Source organism: Bidens hawaiensis, unplaced genomic scaffold, assembly GCF_021521415.1.
Source record: "Bidens hawaiensis isolate Kalapana, Puna unplaced genomic scaffold, B.hawaiensis_p1.1 tig00014406_1, whole genome shotgun sequence".
Classification (NCBI taxonomy): Eukaryota; Viridiplantae; Streptophyta; class Magnoliopsida; order Asterales; family Asteraceae; genus Bidens; species Bidens hawaiensis.
Window position 1 is genome coordinate 154,629 of NW_027492248.1, and position 18,187 is coordinate 172,815.

Consider the following 18,187-nt stretch of genomic DNA (forward strand, 5'->3'; position numbering starts at 1 on the left):
ATAGCGATCGGCGCAGTGGATAGCGACTAACGATTTATCGAGAATTAATGACGCTTTGCGGAATATTTATCGTTATATTCCCGAGTTGAATTAAGAAGATTATTTTCTTTTCATTTTCACTTTTCTTTCCTTTCAATGAAACTGGAAAATCATATTTCCTTACTTCTTTATCTTTTCATCCTTTTAACGAAACTCGATAACACAACATTTCACTTCTTGAGTTATCTTTCCTTTCGTTTAAATGAAACTCGGCAAGTATTGTATATTTTATAAAAGTTATTATACACTCCACATAAGTTCAAGTTCAACACCCCCACCCCCCTATCTGATTTTCCCGCCAAATAGCAGAGGCAGAAGAAGGAAGGAAGAACCCTAGCAGCAGCAGCAGCAGCAGCAGCAGCAGCAGCAGCCAGCCAGCAGTTTGGATGGCATCGGACGAAGTGTCTCCACTTCCATTCATTTCCGATAACGATCTCAAGGTTTCTCTTTTCTTCTTCTTCTTCTTCTTCTTCTTCTTCTTCTTCTTAATAATAATAATAATAATAATTTCACCATGTCTTGTTACTTGGGGCGAAAGTTTCCAAATTCAATCTCAAGCCTTTGCGAGCTCAAATTTTACACCAGTTACTTCCATTTATTGCTTCAATTTGAAGTTACAGTTTCAAATTTTCAATCAGTGAGCAGATTTAACGTATTTGTGTATAATTAAGCGAAAATCACATTTAGGGATTGTGTGTATCTGTGTGTGTGTGTGTGTGTGTGATATACTGATACATGTTGCGGAAGCCCTTAAACTAGCATTATACTTCACAAACTATGTTTAAGATATGTTATGGTTATCTGATGCTTTATTATCATTCATTCATTATTATTATTATTATTATTATTATTATTATTATTATTTTACTTTACAGCCATTTTATGTGCTCCACAAAGCATCCAATAGCCAACAACATAATGTTAGAAAGCCAGTGGGAAGGACTAGTAGAAAAGTGAAGGTTAATTTGTCATCTTCATTGGCTGCTACTGATGAATCTGAAGTTTTCGATAATGATCAGCTGCACAACAACTCGAGAATGAAAAACTTTCACAATGCTTGGGTCAAAATCGAATCGACCATTAAGGTCTCATTTTGTTTTCTGGCACTTGTTATCTTCATGAAAGCATGAATGCTGATTGATGATGTGATCATTTTGTAATGCAGGATGTTTTGCACAACATTCATTCTGATGTGTTCAATGAGATAAGTAGTTGGGTACAGAAATCATTTGGTGAAATTTGTTCAAGTGGCAAGCTTGATGCCAACAAAGCCACTTGTTCATATCCAATTGTAACCGATGTTACATCTAAACAGATCTTCACTGCACTTGTGGTCATGAGTAAGTTCCCTTTGAACTCAAGTGATTTGAATTGTTAATTTGTTAGGAGTTCATGCATACGTTAATGAATGTTAAACAAAAAAGGTCAATTATATAGGGATGATGTATCTGGAGACCATAAGATTTCAAAAAGACAAGTATCTTTGATGAGGCATCCACATGTTATTGGTTAAAATTGTTGTTTTTTTTCTAAAACTCGAGGGGATTTTTATCATTCGGCGTGTCTTTTGTTGGGATTGATAAAACTGAAACACAATACTTACTTTAGCAACTTGTAAAGATCAGATGTTCTTTTCTCATGGTTCATGTAAGGACTAATTATCATCATTCTGTTTTGCAGGCAACATAGAATTTGTTGATGACCTCCAGACATTTGCGGATTTGGGTGTACATTTACACTCTCATGGATGCCACGTCGCAAACCTGTCATCAGTTGACTTTTCAGCCAAAAGTGGAATAGGTGGTTGTTTGAGAAGTTTATTAAGACAGATTTTGGATGGTAGCACTGATGTAAGATTTGTGATGTTATATTAAAAACCTTTTTTTTAATTAATTTCTTAATTCTTATTTGTTTCTTTTACATCTTAACAGGCAGCTGACATATCTATTTTAGCATCTTGGTATATGGAGCATGATAATTTTAAGAGCCCAGTGGTTGTTATTATTGAAGATATGGATAGATGTAGCGGCTCTGTACTTTCTGATTTCATACTCATGCTAAGGTATAGTAGCTCAAGTACATGGGTATTTTACTATTTGTTAGATATAGATAATTAGTTTGTTTTTTTTTCCAACTTTTATGAATAAATAATGTTTCAAATAGGATTAGAAAGGTTAAATTATTTTCATAAGTAATCTGGTTTTTTGAATAAATATTATTGCAGTTTTTATGCATTAAAAATAAGATAAATGCTACTCACAGCTTATTATGTGATTTATACAGTGAATGGGTGATCAAGATTCCAGTAATTTTGATATTGGGAGTTGCAACCAATCTTGATTCCTCAAAAACTATACTTTCTTCAAAAGCAGTTCAACACTTGTCTCCTTCCAAATTCTTTTTGGGACATCCAGCTGATAGATTAGATGCAATCATTGAAGCAGTTCTTGTGAAACCTAGTTCTGGGTTTTTAGTTGGTCACAAAGTTTCAGCTTTTTTAAGAAATTGCTTTTTGAGACAAGATGGAACCTTGACTTCTTTGGTTCGAGCTGTAAAGGTATGTTGTTCGCACTCGAGGTTGCAAATTCGACATGTTTATTAATTTTTTATACAGTCAAACCAGGTTATTATATTATCATTTTTCTTTTTAGCGGGTCGAAAGTCGACCACAGTGTATGTTTTAAAGCATAAGACCTTCTGAATTATTTTATTTAAAAAAATAGACTGTTATTGATATAAAATTTAAGAAAATTAAAATTTTTGAGCCAAACCTGCTTCTAAATCATCAAATTCATAATATTATTTTTATTATTGAAATGCAGTAGTTTATAATCATATTTGTCACAGTTATTATTCATAAAAATTTAGGATGATTCATGTGAAGCCTACCCATGTAATAAACCATTTTTTTCCAAAAGGTCACCTATATATTAAAACTACTTTATAGGGCACTCATGTGTAAGTTGGTTTCATTTACCAAACTTGCACTCAAACACGCCTAATGACAAAAATCCCTTGAAAACATTTGAAAAGACAAAAATACCCTCGTGTCGTCTATAAAACAGCAACAGTTCAATGCAAAAGATTTATGATGTTTTTGAAACTTCATAATATTTTGGCATGCTCTTTTGACCGGATTTAGGATACTGGATGCATACTTGGTTGGCTTATTACGTGGTTTTAATATATGTGTGAACTTAATAAAAAAACTTGAATATTTGGGGGTCTTTCATATCATTATAAAGGATAAAACTAGCTGGACTAAAAGTGTTTTGGGCAAACCCATTTCATACCCGCATGCCTCACTTATTTTGCCATATCTAGTAAGCCCTATTGCTCTCATCAACCATCTACTTGCTAGCTTATATCTATTAGAGGAGGTATTTACATTTTTTTTTATATGAAGTTGATTGCTAATAAGTAACAAATTTTCTACAGATGGCAATTGTCCAACATTTTCTTATGGAGCCTTTAAGCTTTACAGTAAAAGGCTTACTTGATGAAGAGGTTAGCCTTGAGCTCTTATGTGTCTAATTATGTTCACTTTTGAGTTTCTTTGTTTTTCTATTTTCTATACATTTTTTAGCTGCTTAAACTAGTTTTCTTCTCCTGTTTTTATGTGTCTTTGTCTTAGGCATCATTAATATTTGAGAAAATTGCAAAAAAAGATAACCAACTTTTGTTTGATTTCTATTTGGGCAACATCCTTCATCTTCACTCATAAAAGACTCGAAGCTTTTAGAAAAATGGTTAAACTGAAACTTTCAAAGTGGATGTAGTGTAATCTGACACAGTATGATATGGCAGCTTGTGTGTCTGTAACTTTAACCATGCTGACTCTTTTTCTTCTTTAATGTGTCTTTGACATGATATCTGAAGCTCTATTCAGATTACTCTAATTTAATATATTTTGAATTTCAGAAGTCAGAAAAAAGGGTTTATACTTGTGCAGTTTGCCCTTAATATATGTTTACTTGGTCATGAAGCTATACTTAGTTCAAATATAAAAAGTTGATAGTTTACTCCAATTGCAGGTTACAGAGATAGATGCATGGCCCACACAAGCTCTTGATCTTCCATCATGTATGAGGTACTTAAAAACTAAGATAGTTGTTCGTGTTACAATTTTAACCCATCTACTTATGAGCCAGTCAATCTGGATTATGTTTTATCTATAACTGGTCACGTTGTGCCCTTTAATGTTAAATTGTAAATATATCAATCAAAAGTTAAGTTATTATTTAATTGATATAATACTTGTGATCTTTGACAAACTCATTGTATTCGAAAAAAAACTTGTTTTGTACAAAAAGTTTTACAGGTCAATCCAACTTATGATTTGGGATGTTTTTTTATTAAGTTATGCTTTCAATCTTTTTGCAAGCAGACTTTCTGAACCAAAAAGTAAAGCTTTGTTAAGTGGAGCATCAATGAAGGAAATGCTAAACATGTGGAGCTCTGTAGTTTTGGTGAGACCTAAATTTTTTCTTCATCTTTAATTTTCCAAGATTATTATCATGTACATGAAGCACACATGAAAAGTTAATTTGTATTAACTTCTGGTGTTCACTTCAGTTAGCCTTTCATTTGATTCAGTTGGATGTTTTGGTTATTTATTGCATGAATCTTGAAAATGTAATTTGATGCAGTGTTTGCACGAAGTGGGAAAGAATCAGAGTACCACCCTTCTAGATTTATATGATGAGGCATTAGACCCAAAGCTTTACAACTTGAGGAATTCTGATTATTTGGAATCAAAACCAGATCATCAAAGGCCTTCATGGATCCATGGTATTAACGGGTCATCATCTGAAAAGCAAAAGGGCAGGTTAATAAGCCGCATGATTCGCCAGATAAAGTAAGTAAAAAAATATTTTCCGTGGTCTGTTATTTGATTCTTAATCATACAGCCTTGTTTAATAATATCAATAAGTTGAAGTAGATGGTAATAGGGTTGTTCATGAGCTTAACCGAACCTAACCGAGCGAGATGTCTTTTTAAATTATGTATATTTGTAGTTTGTGTTTTATAAAAGCTTTACCATGCGAGGTGTTTTTTCAACTTTCAAATATGAAGTAAATGTGTAAATGGGTCAAAACCTATCATTTTTACTTGTGATTCTCTCTAAAATATTATTGTTTTGTTGCATTTAAAATTTTGTAATGCACTCATGTTAGGGACATGCCACCAGCTGGGCTGTTTCAGTTGCTTGAAAAATGGGATGAACAAACCAAGGGTGTTGATAAGGTACGACCGGTTTTGTATTTGACCTTGTTAATGTACCCTCATGTTGACCAGCTGACTTTTTTTTATTAGATTCATGAAAAAGTAAAAGAGATTCAGTTGCAAGAACCATTCAAGGATAATAATTTGAAAGACTCGCCGAGTAAGTCTAGGTAATGTAATTTGAAAGACTCGCCGATCATGATTGTGTTTTTATCTCAAATGGGTAAAATAAAAAAAAGTTAGCTAAAAGGGAAATAAGTTAGATCAATGGTTGAAAGTTGCACATGTTCAGTTTGAAAGGACTAGTTAAAAGTTTCATGTAGTAATGGTTAAAGCTCTGTAATTATTTACTTTATGATATTACAATTATGTATATTCTTATGACAGGAAACAATCAACCCGAAATATTGGAAATTTGGATAGAGGTACCAAAGCATTAAACGAGAAAGCTGTTGCACAGATAACTTGCATGACAAGGTAACCACACCATACATATTATTTCAAAGCTCATATTTGGAAATTTGGATATTTATAATCTTTTCTAGAAAAAAAATATTATCATATACTATATTTTGTTGTAATTTTGTTCATTTTGATTGTTTGTCTATGAAGCAGGGACCATATGCAGCCCATTGAGTGCATTCCTTTCCATGAAATTGTCTGCTTTAAAAATGTTGACAAACTGCAAGCTGTAAGTCATGGAAACACTCACAGAAGACAGTATTTCTATTTAGTGTGTGCATGTGTAATATATGGTTGTTAAAAAAAGTTTGTAGCTTTCTCAGAACGGGCACATTTATAAGTGAGCTCGAGTCAACGTACGCTTGCTTGTTTAGTTGAGCCATATAATGTGGTCCACGAGCCCACTAGAGACTACCCTAGTATTAATACTATTTTTTGCTTAAATATCAGATATTAATGTAAATTTACACGAGCTGGCTCAAGCTTTTTACGAGCCAAGCTCAAGTTTATTTTTCAGCTTGTTAAGAATAAACGAGCCGAGCTGGTTCGTTTAACTTTGAGCTCGAGCCCATGCTGAAACTGGCTCGGCTCGGTCGTTAAGTAGCCTAAGTGTAATACCATTAACGACTATAGTATTCAGTGAATTGTTTTTTACAGTAAATTGATTTACTACTGTTGACGAATAATACTATGCTCATTGAGTTGTGCCTTTTATTTCTTGTTTTTTTTATAATGGTACAAAATAAATTTGTGCTGAATTACTTTGATCTAATACAGTTGTTTCTACAGCTTTTTACAAATTGACAATTAAATTTACCATCTTTTTTTCTTGTATGCTTGTTTGGTAGGTGTTATTAGGAGATCCTAGAAAAAGGATCCAACTTGATCTATTGGAGTGCAACAAATTCCTCAAGTGTAGTTGCTGCACCAAAAGTAACAATGTTCCAATATCATCAATGCATGATACATCATTAATGTAAGTTATTAATGCTATCTTATATTAATTTATTTACATAATAACTTTTATGTATTTGCAGGTATACCCTATCTCAGGAGCATGGTAATCTTATCAATCTCCATGACTGGTACCAATCTTTTAAAGCAGTCATTCTCCAAAAAACCGTCAAAGACAAACAAAAGTCAAAGGTTTCACCGTCTCCTAAGAAAAGAAAGATAGCCGCGGAACCTCAAAATATAACAGAAGCATCTGTTCAGTATCCTTATTTTAGCATGCATTTCTTAGTAAAAATTGCACAAATGGTTCCTGTGGTTTTTGTTTCCTAGATTTAAATTCTGGAAATATATTGTAAGTTTGGATTATGCATTGACTTTCGATTTTGCACTGAGTGAAGGTGATGAACTGAAGTGTTAGGAGTTAGAGTTTGAAAAATTGTGCATAATCCAAACTTGCAATATGTTTCCGGTTTTTAAAATCTGGGGACAAAACTTGTAATATGATCAAACCACAAGGACTATTTGTGCAAATTTCTCTATTTTTTTATTTTCTGCTTGCATTTTATTAAAGGATCAATTTTGCATTTTTACCAGTAATAATAGCAACGTACTTTCATTTGCTATTTTATTTTCATAAAACGAATTTATCGGTTTTTGTTCAGTTTAGTTTGGTTTTGTGAAATCTTTAACCATGTGTTGTACAGAGCGCGCTTTTGTAGGGCGGTAACCGAGCTCCAAATCACAGGACTGCTTCGGATGCCTAGCAAGCGACGACAAGATTACGTGCAGAGGGTGGCATTTGGACTGTAATCATAATTATGTTAATGGGATGTATATGTTATAGCTAAAAGCTATAGTTTATGATCTCCTTGTGTTGTAATTTACATTTTGTTTATGAGAATGATTTTTAAATCATTTCATTGTTCATTTTTTTTGTTGTAGGGCATTTTATGATCTAAACCTGGTTCTACTTCTAATTTACATTTGTAAATGACTATAATTCGAGCAGTTTGTGAGCTACTCAAAATCGGCTTGATAAAAGCTCAACTTAGTTGAGCTTAAACAAGACTGACCTTTATATACTAACTTGAGTTTATCCCACAAGTGTAAATAAGCCTATTAATCTTAATGTATTTTATTATATATAATTATGATAAAAAGTTTATACTAAATGATACATGATATATTATTATTATATATAAAACTACATTTATATAGACTTTATTTTTTTTTGGTATGATGATTTTATATATTTTTATATAAATTTCACATAACAATTTGTTAACAAACTCAAATTATGCCGGTTTTAAGAAACATAACCAATGTATGAGAAAATTAAGGAATCAATGTTACGTATCAAATTAGCAATTAAGCGTATGATTGATTTAGAGAAGAACACATAAGGAGTTACTCGTAGGGGTGAGCAAGATAAGGGTCGGACCCTTGAACCCGGTTACCTGACTTTTAAAACCCTTAATTAGACCCGAATAAATAATATGGGTCGGGTAAAGGGTATTTAAATATCACCTTAAAGGGTAAAAGGGTTTCAAGGGTCTGACCCTTTTTCAAACCCTTGACTCGTTTACTAGATAGATATACATCATATTCACGATTAATATGAAATTTATGAGATGTTTGTATTAATTTCATATATGCTTCATAAAAAAATTCCCAACTACTAAGATAAATAAAAATAAAGGGCCATTTATGAGTAATTTGTGAATGTGAATATTGTTTGCATCAGTTCAAATGATTGATAAACTTTCGAAGTTAGACTTTACTATGTTATTAAATGAAAGTATAATTGTTCTAGAATTCATATATTAAAGACATTTATGAGATATGCAATTAGTAATTCGGAAAATGAGATGTGATTAATGTCTTAAATGGTTGGACCCTTGAAACCCTTATTTATACCCGACCCTTTTATTGGTTAGAGGGTAGGGTCTCGGGTCCACGTTTCTTCCTAAAAGGGTAAAGCGTCCGGGTAGGGTTTTAGGTAAAAGGGTCGGGTCTTACCATTTGAACAGTCCTAGTTACTCGATACTATTCTCATTCACAGCCTTGTGTTATGTATATTAACATATTACAATTGTAACCCTAAACTATTGGACATGTACAATTTAATCTCTTTACTATTTACTACCTAACAATCAATTTCACCTCGAAAATCGGGCTCAAATCTAATATAATAAACGAATCTCTTAGGCCAAATATGTTTTTTTTTTCTAGATACACGGGTGAATAATGTAAATGGTTTTTGAAAGTCGTGTTATATTTATAAACGAACACTCCCTTTTTGGTTAATGTATTTATGAATTTCATCCACCAAAAACCAAATCAAAATGCTTTCACTAGCTCATCAAGGATATTTGTTTATCTGTAATGCATATTCAATTGATAAATTTATTTAAGAAAGGCCTTCAACAGTGATGCAGTGATAAATATTCTTGAATATTTATTTAATGGGTTTACTATCTTAAACTTGTTATTGGCCCCGAGCAAAATACAACCCCAATGGTTAGTAGGGTCATGGCGGGATTTGTGAGTTTTTCTCAGATTTCCAGGTTTACCAAAAAATAGTCTGCATATGAAAATGAAAACTTACTTTTAACCGGCTTGGATATTGTTTGTAGGCCCGTAAACATACCAAATGCCCAGTAAAACATTCATGAACTATTCGGTGAGAAACTTGTTTATGTTCGCTTATTTACTAAACGAACAAACATTAACATTTGCCTTGTCCATTCATATTCATTCATTTATGTTCGTTCATTGATGTTCTTAAATAAGTTCATTACATTCAATCATTTATATCCGTTTATACATTCCTTTGAAATTATTTAGTACTTAGTAGTAAATATTAAACAGTAATACTAACCATCCCATCATACATAATGTCATCAACCCATTCACCTAATCAAATTTTAGAACCAACCGTTGGGTGATCCAAATTATTTACGTTTGCTTATGTTCGTGCATATACATCCATTTTCTTATCAAAAGAACACAATAAAAGAAATATGTCTATTTATATGTTCAGTTAAAAGTTATATAAACAAACCACATTTATGTTCATTTAGTTTGTTTACATAAATTATTTTCAAATGCAACTTCCAGTTTCATTACAAGTATCTTACATCTCAGAACTAAAATATATTTAATTTGAAAATAACTTGTATGGACATATAGGTGTTGAGGCAACTTGATATATAATTTAGAAGAAAATAAATCATAAAATAACAATAATCTTTTTAAAGATGACTTTATTGATTGTTTAAAAATAAATTAAGACTTAAGAGGATGAGAGAGGTGATTATGTGGGATAACTAAGGACAAATGGAGGAATATTCATAATCCTTTTACAGATAGTTGTACGGATAAATGCATTGTTTTTTGTCTTCATAATAATACTCAATTTAATATTTAATGCCAACTTGACAAAGACATGGTATTAGTACATGATTATCCATGTTTGAAACAAACAAAATAAACATGCAACACTATCATTCTCATCCATCTTTATGCTAAAATAAAATCTTCAAATCAAATACATTCTGTTTGCTTCTCAGTATCTTCAAGAGGCATTCATTAACAAGTAAAAATAGTATACAACTAAATTTATAATACTACATCATTTTTAAAAGTGACTAAATTATAAAAAATACAAACTAAATTTATCTAAAAAACATGAAAACATTTCACTCTTCTTTCTTTTCTGCTTCATCTTCGCCCTTGGGTTTCGGGCCTTCGGGTATATAAGAAGCCCATAAAAGAGGCAAAACCGTGCACACCGCCTGTATTACAAGCCCGTTTCTTAAACCCGACACATCGGTTTCCGTGCTCTGAACCCAGGACGCAAGTGTAACCCCAATGTACCCGCTTACAATAAACGCCAACGCAATCATAGACATCACAAACGCCATCAAGGACCCTTCACAACCTCGCGGGCATAGTTTAGCCATCAAAACACTAAAAGGTAAAATCTTGAAGAAATACAAAACCTCAAGATACCCGGAAACAACCACAACGTATAACGAATCGGGTACGCCCAAGGCCCGATAGAACCCGCTCACAAATAATGCATCGGATACCATCAAAACCGCCATTGTCCCTTGAATCGATGAAATAAGTGTTCGCGGTGGGCGAGATTTCAAGTGTCGGTTGTATACAACGCCCCATAACAACACTATGATTTGACCAAATACCTTAGAAACACCGAGAACCGAGGACTCAATGTTTAGATGTTTAGTTTGGTAGTAAAACATGGAGCCCGTTAACGCGGGAATCACAGCATAAGATGCAGAAAACCAGATGATCGGTTGATGGATCTCGGGTTTTCTTAATACAAGCAAGAGCTCTGAAAACTGACTTTTGATACCATGTTGAGATTGGTTCTTTGGTAAGTCGAGTGATTTCTCGCTTGTGAAAACTGTAACAAGGAACTGAATAATTAACAGAATTCCAAAGAACAAGAACATTGCTTGGGGTGAAAACCGGTCAACGCAAAGACCACCAACAAGGTTTCCAGATATCCCACCGATTGCAGCAGCGACCCACGCGAATGATTGCAGGTCAGAACCGGTGTTAGGTTGTTTTGCACATTCTGCAACTACTGCATCATTTGCAACTTCCACAATGCCAGCACCAAGGTTTCCAAGAAGGAGATAGACGGTGATTGTGAAGAACGAAAGGGTTGAAGAAGGTGAAGATGCGATTGCAAACCATGATAAAGCCTGTAATAAAGCTGCAAAACATAAACACAATAACATTCATCAATGTCTGTTAAACATATGAAGATTCATTCATTCAGTGATTAATTATTTAATTACCAGTTTTTTTTTACCAAAAACTGAACCAAATTCCATTTGAAAATGAAGATCTGGATTAGGATTAAAATGATGTTTATTAAATCAATCATAAATATGCAGAAACAGAACAGATGAAGATTCAGTGACTAGTTACAGATTTTTAACGAAAACCGAACCAATTTTCAATTTTAAACAACAAATTGGATTAAGGATTGAAAATTAAGCTTAGAAAATGAACGCAGAAACACGATTCAGTGACTAATTTCCAGTTTTTTAACATTAACCGGAACTACTTTTCAATTCAAATATACTAACCGCATTGAAATTAGATTTATAACCAATCACGAAGATGCAAAAAACCGAACATACGACGATTCATTTCACCAGTATTTTACCGAAAACCAAACCGAATTTCATTTCGAACTTTTAACGAAAACCAAACCAATTCTCAATGTTACAAAATGAACGCAGAAACACGATTAAGCGACTAAATTCCAGTTTTTTAAAGTTAAAACAAAACTATTAACAGACTAAGTGGATTAAAAATTAGGCTTATAACCAATAATAAAAGATACAAAAACCGAACATACTAGTTTAACAAAAACCGACCGAATTTCATTTCAAAATGACAAAGTAATACTAATAAGATACTGAATGTTCTAAAGGATCAATAAAGCAAGTTACTGTAGCAATTCTAACAAGTAATAATAATAATAATAATAATAATAATAATAATAATAATAATAATAATAATGTTGCCTACCTCCAGCGGCGATGTATGGGATCCGGTGTTGGCCGAGGAAATAAAAGGAATCTGACAACAGGCCGTAAAAGGGTTTAGCAACCATGGGAATGTTGGCAGAATTGAGGAGTATTTGGAGCGTTGATGGGTCCACACGGAGTCCGTCTTTGAGGAAGAAGATAACGGCCATCCATGGGAAGCATCGGAACCCTTGCACCCAAAACCCTAACCCTAGCAACATCTCTCTCACTCCTTTCTTCTTATTCTTACTCACTCTCGGTTTTTCGTACTTGATGCCATCATTACTTGTTGTTTGTGTCTTTGGTTTGAGTTTGGCGTTGGATGATGGTTCCATTGCCGCCGTCAGCCACCGTAATTGTGATGGTTGTGGTATGGTAACCGTTGTCAGAGAGTTTGTTTAAAAGATACTGGAAATGACAGGACAGAGACAGAGGATCTGGTCTTTACATACATATACATACACCACTTTATCAAGTCGGTTACAAACCTTGTTTTTCCCTTTTATTTATTTATTTATAAGTGTTTGAAACTACATTCAAATACCCGTGTTATTCTTTTTGTTACGGAATGTTAACCGTTCATATTGATATTGACTCTCTAGACATGACTCACCATCAAGGATAGTGGCGAACCTTGGATAAGGGCGGACGGAAATATGTATAAGAAGTTTCATAAACCGAGCGAGGCAATCTCAAATTTTTTGTCGAAAACGGGTAAGTTTAATTACAAATCAAAATTTTCAGACGAAAACGGGTAAATTCGACCAGCAGGTTGAAGACTCCATCGAGTCAGGTTTTGAACTTGAGACTATAAGATCGTGACTCTTAACCATTATCTTCATGTCATTGGATCAGAAGGCCAACTGCATTTAGAAACTTATACCATCAACTATTTTTTTAACCTTTTCAATTCTTAGGACAACGAGGTTGAAGCCCAAGGGATGTTTATCGGGTCTGTTTCGGTTTCGATAAGGACCAAATTTGATATTCAAAACCTAAATTTGATTTTGTTGGTTAAGTTTGGTTTGAATCAATTTTTTGGTTTTTCAAGTCCAACTCGAGTAATGAGCAATTGAGCACCCTTGCGCATTGATGACCGATACCTACAAACTTCGTTCGCCAAAACAAAAACTTTTGGTCAAGGACCATTTTTGGGAAAAGAGAGAAGTTACGTTAAAGAGTGAAAGAAAGATAATGTTACCCGTTGCATTCTAAATCAAGATGATATACATCCGAACACCTAACCTTGATAATTGTTGGAAAAAATTACGAGTCCGTTGCATTCTAAAGGTTACCCACGCAACATAAGTTGTGATTTATCAAATTTCATAGTTGATCATGGATGAGGTCTAGTGAAGTTAACAAGTTAATGAATTCTTAAGTTAAAAAGTAAAGGGAAGTAAATGGAAATTTTGAAGCTGGAATTGTGATTTATATTAAATAAATACAATTAGATCTGCTCGTTTCGAAGAGTTCGAGGCAACAGCAGGGGGGGCATAAAAACAAGGAAAAAGATATCATTTTAAATGTGTTTTATAACTTTTATTTATATTTATATGGATGAAAAGATATGGACCTGTTGGTCCGGACCCTGGTCGGGTACCCAAACAAATGACTAACAGCGACACCCAACTAATTTTAGAACCCATATATTATAAGAATTTATCAATATGTGTAATTATATAATGTTATTTGAAACAAATAAAAGAAATAAAAGGTAAAAACATAAGAACTTGAGTATGATTATCATATATACATGAGCAATAAGAGAGAAAAAGAAGCAAACATTTTGAAAGTGGATTTGATGGAGCATCTTTTGGTTAAATTTGACAGAAAAAAATAAATTGATACAGAGTAATTGGTGGAATATACTGACTATGATGACGATGATGATGATACAGAGTAATTGGCACTAGTGTGTTCTCTTTGCGCGCGTTGCGCAAGGAACTTGGTAACAGGATCGAGTCTTTAAATGCAAATATACAAACATATCATAACGACTATCACCTCAATAGAAAATTTAATTATCTAACTAAAAAAATGGTTTATATTAGTTCGGCTCATTACAGTATCAACGTGGTATTGTACTCACTATATAACTTACAATAAAAAATTTATGTTCTATTGCGAACAAAATTTCGTTTTCAACGAAACTTATATACTTTATTGTGAAAACAACTTCGTTTTAACGGCGCAACATAAATGAAATAAACATGTCGTAATGACATACAAAAAAAATCGTATGGTGGTCATTAAAAAAGATCAGTAACTTAATTACTTAAATATACATATATAATAACAAATTAAGGAACATATTAAAACCATTAATACATTAGAGGGCAAGAATAAACAAAATTTAGCCAAAAATAATGTTTGAGATCAAATTAAAACATTTTAAAACTTTAATGGGGCTAATTTAATATAACTTAAAAGTTGAGGGACTAGAAGTGTAAAAAATTGAAATGTATTATAGCAGCTAGGTTTCCTTTAATATATAATATAATGAACGGCACACTCAAGCAGTGGTCCCCGCCCAAGGCGTTTTCAACGTCCTATGCCGCGTCAGTAACAAAGGATACCAAAAATATTTTGAAAGTGACCGATGGGCCAATAATACAACATCACCTTCGGCTATAAATAGTAGACTCCATCAACGGTAAAAGGATTTCACTCTCCACTCTCTCACTCTTATAAGAGCATCTACAACGGGCAACAAATCCTGAGGTCTGAATCTACATGACAATCAAACAAATGTAAGGCCCCGTTACCGGTAACCCTACTTTCATGTTGGATTTACTCATAAACACAGTTCTAAATATCAGAGTTAATTAAAACATTTACGCGGAATATAAAACTTTCATAAAACATTACAATATTCCATAACTTGTCTCAAAACATCCTTTGTTTTTCACATTAAAACATTAAAATTAAAACATCATAAGTCTTCAGATGCCAGGCTCTTGTTCAGTGCCACGTGTCTCCTCAAGCGAGCAGCCTCATCCTACTCACCTGCGTGCATACTAAAAGTCAGCTACGCTGAGTGAGTTCTAGATAATCACATAATCATACCATTCACATAACATTATATTCTTTCATTCATACTTTCATACTTTCATACTTTCTTACTTTCTTACTTTCTTTTGTATTAACTTACTTTCATATCTTACGTTATAAAGAGCATTACGCCCTACATTCCTCGAGTATTATTAGGGCTCGGTACCCTCCTTCCTCGAGTATTATTAGGGCTCGGTACCCTCCTTCCTCGAGTATTATTAGGGCTCGGTACCCTCCTTCCACGAGTATTATTAGGGCTCGGTTTCCCTCTTTCCACGAGTATTATTAGGGCTCGGTTTCCCTCTTTCCTCGAATATTAGTAGGGTTCGGTTCCCTAGTTCTCGAATATTAGTAGGGTTCGATTCCCTCTTCGTTACCATAAAACCATACATCATACCTCGAGTATTATTAGGGCTCGGTACCCTTTTCGTAACCATACAACCATCCTTTCCTTCTTTTATTAACTTTATCACATTCATACACATAAGCATACATATCATACTTACCTTAACTTAGCGTTACAACCTGACAGTACGTGCAATATCCGAAGATCGTTCACGTACCATCAAGCAATCATTCCTACATATCATATCATTCACATAAGGCATACACTTATCTCTTAGGATAAGCGTATTAACAAACATATCGAGTATGCACACAGCCCCGAAAACATAACACATAAATGGGGCTAGAAACTCACCTGAACACGGTTACGTTCACCGTTAATCGTAATCCCTTTCTTCAGTTGTGCCCGGCTGACTGTATAACAATTATACGTATTAATTAACTATCACTTCTCATAATGTATTTCTATCTTTATATGACCCACAACGAACGGGAGTCCGGGGGCAGCGCCCCTGGCAGCGGGGTCTAGGGGCGGCAGCCCCTAGCAGGGTCCAAGGGGCAGAGCCCCTGGCTGGGGTCGAGCTGCCAGGTCAGCTTGGAAAAATTTTATTTCCATTAACTGTCTTAACACATTTTTCATTAGATTTTTAATTTATTTTCTAATCGAACTTGGCTTTAGGCGAAGTTAAACCTCAGGCGAACTTAGCTTTAGGCGAAGTTGAACCTCAGGCGAACATAGCTTTAGGCGAAGTTAAACCTCAGGCGAACTTAGCTTTAGGCGAAGTTAAACCTCAGGCGAACTTGGCTTTAGGCGAAGTTAAACCTCAGGCGAACTTATCATCAGGCGAACTTAGCTTGCAGGCGAAGTTCATCAGGCGAACTTAGCTTGCAAGCGAAGTTCATCGCTTGAAGGCGAAGTTGCCCAGATGAAGGCGAAGTTGCCCAGATGTCCGCTGTTTCGGTTTCTGATCAACATTTCGGGCGATTTTAACACCCTTGTTAAGGTTCAATACCACCCACTATACTTCCCGACCATTTTCGGTCGTTTATACACTAAAAGCTCGGATCTTTAAACTTCCAATATCAAGAATCATACCTTTTGAGCTTGTTTGGATCTCGTTTATCTTGGTATCACCACTAATCTTTCTCTCTTACTCGGACCTCGCTCGATCCTTCCTTCTTTCTCGGCCCGGCCGGCGGCGGTTTTGGGTGTGCTTGGTGTGTGTGTATGTGTGTGTTTAGGAGGGTGGGGGAAAATGAAGATATTTTGGGATTTTGGGGGTATTTATATCCCTGAAATCCCATTCTCATTTAACCCATCTCAATTAATCCAAGTCCAAGACCCGCTCCTTCCCCGACATTAATCAATTACGCGAAATCACTAAACATAACTTTCTTTATTCAACATTATAAATTTTAGGATGTTACAACAAATATGGGCTCAATGACAACAACCATTGTGGTGATGAAGTTTGTTTGCAAAGTTTGTGAAGGCAGACGAAAGACAAACTTGATTGGTGGGCCATAGCTATGTTCCTTCCATCCAAAGAGTTGTGTTTTTGTGTGTTAATAAAAATGTTACTGCAACATCATGAAATTACCTTGTATTCTTTGTAATTGTATAGCACTTGTATTCAATATTAGAATGGCGGCTTGAAGAAAAATGGCTGCAACAATTTTAGGTTTCTAGGGTTTTATGAGACAATTAAAAATTTTGAGTTTTGGGCTGGACTTTTTGATAGCCCACTATTTGATGCCATAAGCTTGATCCATGCAGTTTTTTCATTTTAATTATAGATTTCAATAAAAGAAATTTATATTAAGAAGTATTTAATTATATAGAAAATAAAAAAATAAAATTGTTATAAAAGTTATTTGATTAAATTAATTGTAGAGGTAGGTGGTGATGTGGCGTTTGTAGAGATTTGTTGTTGTGGAAAAAAGTGGGGTTTTTAAGAAAAAATTTAAAATATGATGTGGCGCTGATGTGACGGTTTGTATAAGTTTGTTGTTGTGGATGCTCTAACCATCACTTACCATACTTATCATTTTCACGTTTACATGAAGTCCCCATTAATATAATGAGAGTACCAACATTGTTAGTTTTATTCTCCAAGTTATTGATTTAATTTATCGACCCTCATACCCATCTCCTATGGAAATACCTGTCCAAATTCATGTTTGAACACGTATTTCTTCACTATACAAGTCCGTCTTATACGTGGAAGAGAAAGTAATTATGGCTAGTAAAAATTCTTGTTGGTTTCATGATATGAGAGGAGAGGAAAAGAACTCAAGGAGGTATATGAGGTACCGTTTGGACAGTTGACGGTACCTCAATACCTTTTCAGTTTCTTTTATAACCTTTTCTTTTGTTTTTGAATAACAAGTTATCTTAGTCAAATCACATAAACATTAACAACATTATATGAAGTTAGCGAATTGGATTGGAATGGCGAGTTTTTGGAAACCACATTCTCTTTAATTCTTTAAAGAATTGGTCAAGCCACCAATAGATGTAGATGATCTACTTC

At 34.0% G+C, this 18,187-nt stretch overlaps 2 protein-coding genes across 2 annotated transcripts; one reads left to right on the top strand and one right to left on the bottom strand.

Annotated features, from left to right (window-relative positions):
- Positions 1–401: 401 nt before the first annotated feature.
- LOC143546638 (origin of replication complex subunit 3-like) lies at positions 402–7,538 on the top strand. The gene is made up of 17 exons (XM_077038266.1): positions 402–479; positions 915–1,124; positions 1,205–1,379; positions 1,720–1,889; positions 1,971–2,101; positions 2,323–2,596; positions 3,478–3,546; positions 4,074–4,129; positions 4,427–4,508; positions 4,689–4,897; positions 5,217–5,286; positions 5,356–5,435; positions 5,653–5,742; positions 5,881–5,956; positions 6,576–6,703; positions 6,765–6,941; positions 7,386–7,538. Exons 1-17 carry the CDS (start codon positions 426–428, stop codon positions 7,489–7,491), a joined length of 2,157 nt encoding a protein of 718 aa, XP_076894381.1. The 5' UTR covers positions 402–425; the 3' UTR covers positions 7,492–7,538.
- Positions 7,539–10,273: 2,735 nt separating this feature from the next.
- Positions 10,274–12,589, bottom strand: LOC143546617 (putative folate-biopterin transporter 7). The gene is made up of 2 exons (XM_077038250.1): positions 12,256–12,589; positions 10,274–11,428 (listed from the first exon to the last, which is right to left on the bottom strand). Exons 1-2 carry the CDS (start codon positions 12,587–12,589, stop codon positions 10,383–10,385), a joined length of 1,380 nt encoding a protein of 459 aa, XP_076894365.1. The 3' UTR covers positions 10,274–10,382.
- Positions 12,590–18,187: the final 5,598 nt, after the last annotated feature.

Bases quoted from the DNA above. Each gene is read 5' to 3' on its own strand.
- LOC143546638 (XM_077038266.1), top strand. From the start codon at position 426: ATGGCATCGGACGAAGTGTCTCCACTTCCATTCATTTCCGATAACGAT. The intron at 1,890-1,970 runs GTAAGATTTGTG...ACATCTTAACAG, and splicing joins TTTTGGATGGTAGCACTGAT to GCAGCTGACATATCTATTTT. The intron at 3,547-4,073 runs GTTAGCCTTGAG...CTCCAATTGCAG, and splicing joins AAGGCTTACTTGATGAAGAG to GTTACAGAGATAGATGCATG.
- LOC143546617 (XM_077038250.1), bottom strand. From the start codon at position 12,589: ATGGAACCATCATCCAACGCCAAACTCAAACCAAAGACACAAACAACA. The intron at 11,429-12,255 runs GTAGGCAACATT...TATGTTTTGCAG, and splicing joins CCCATACATCGCCGCTGGAG to CTTTATTACAGGCTTTATCA.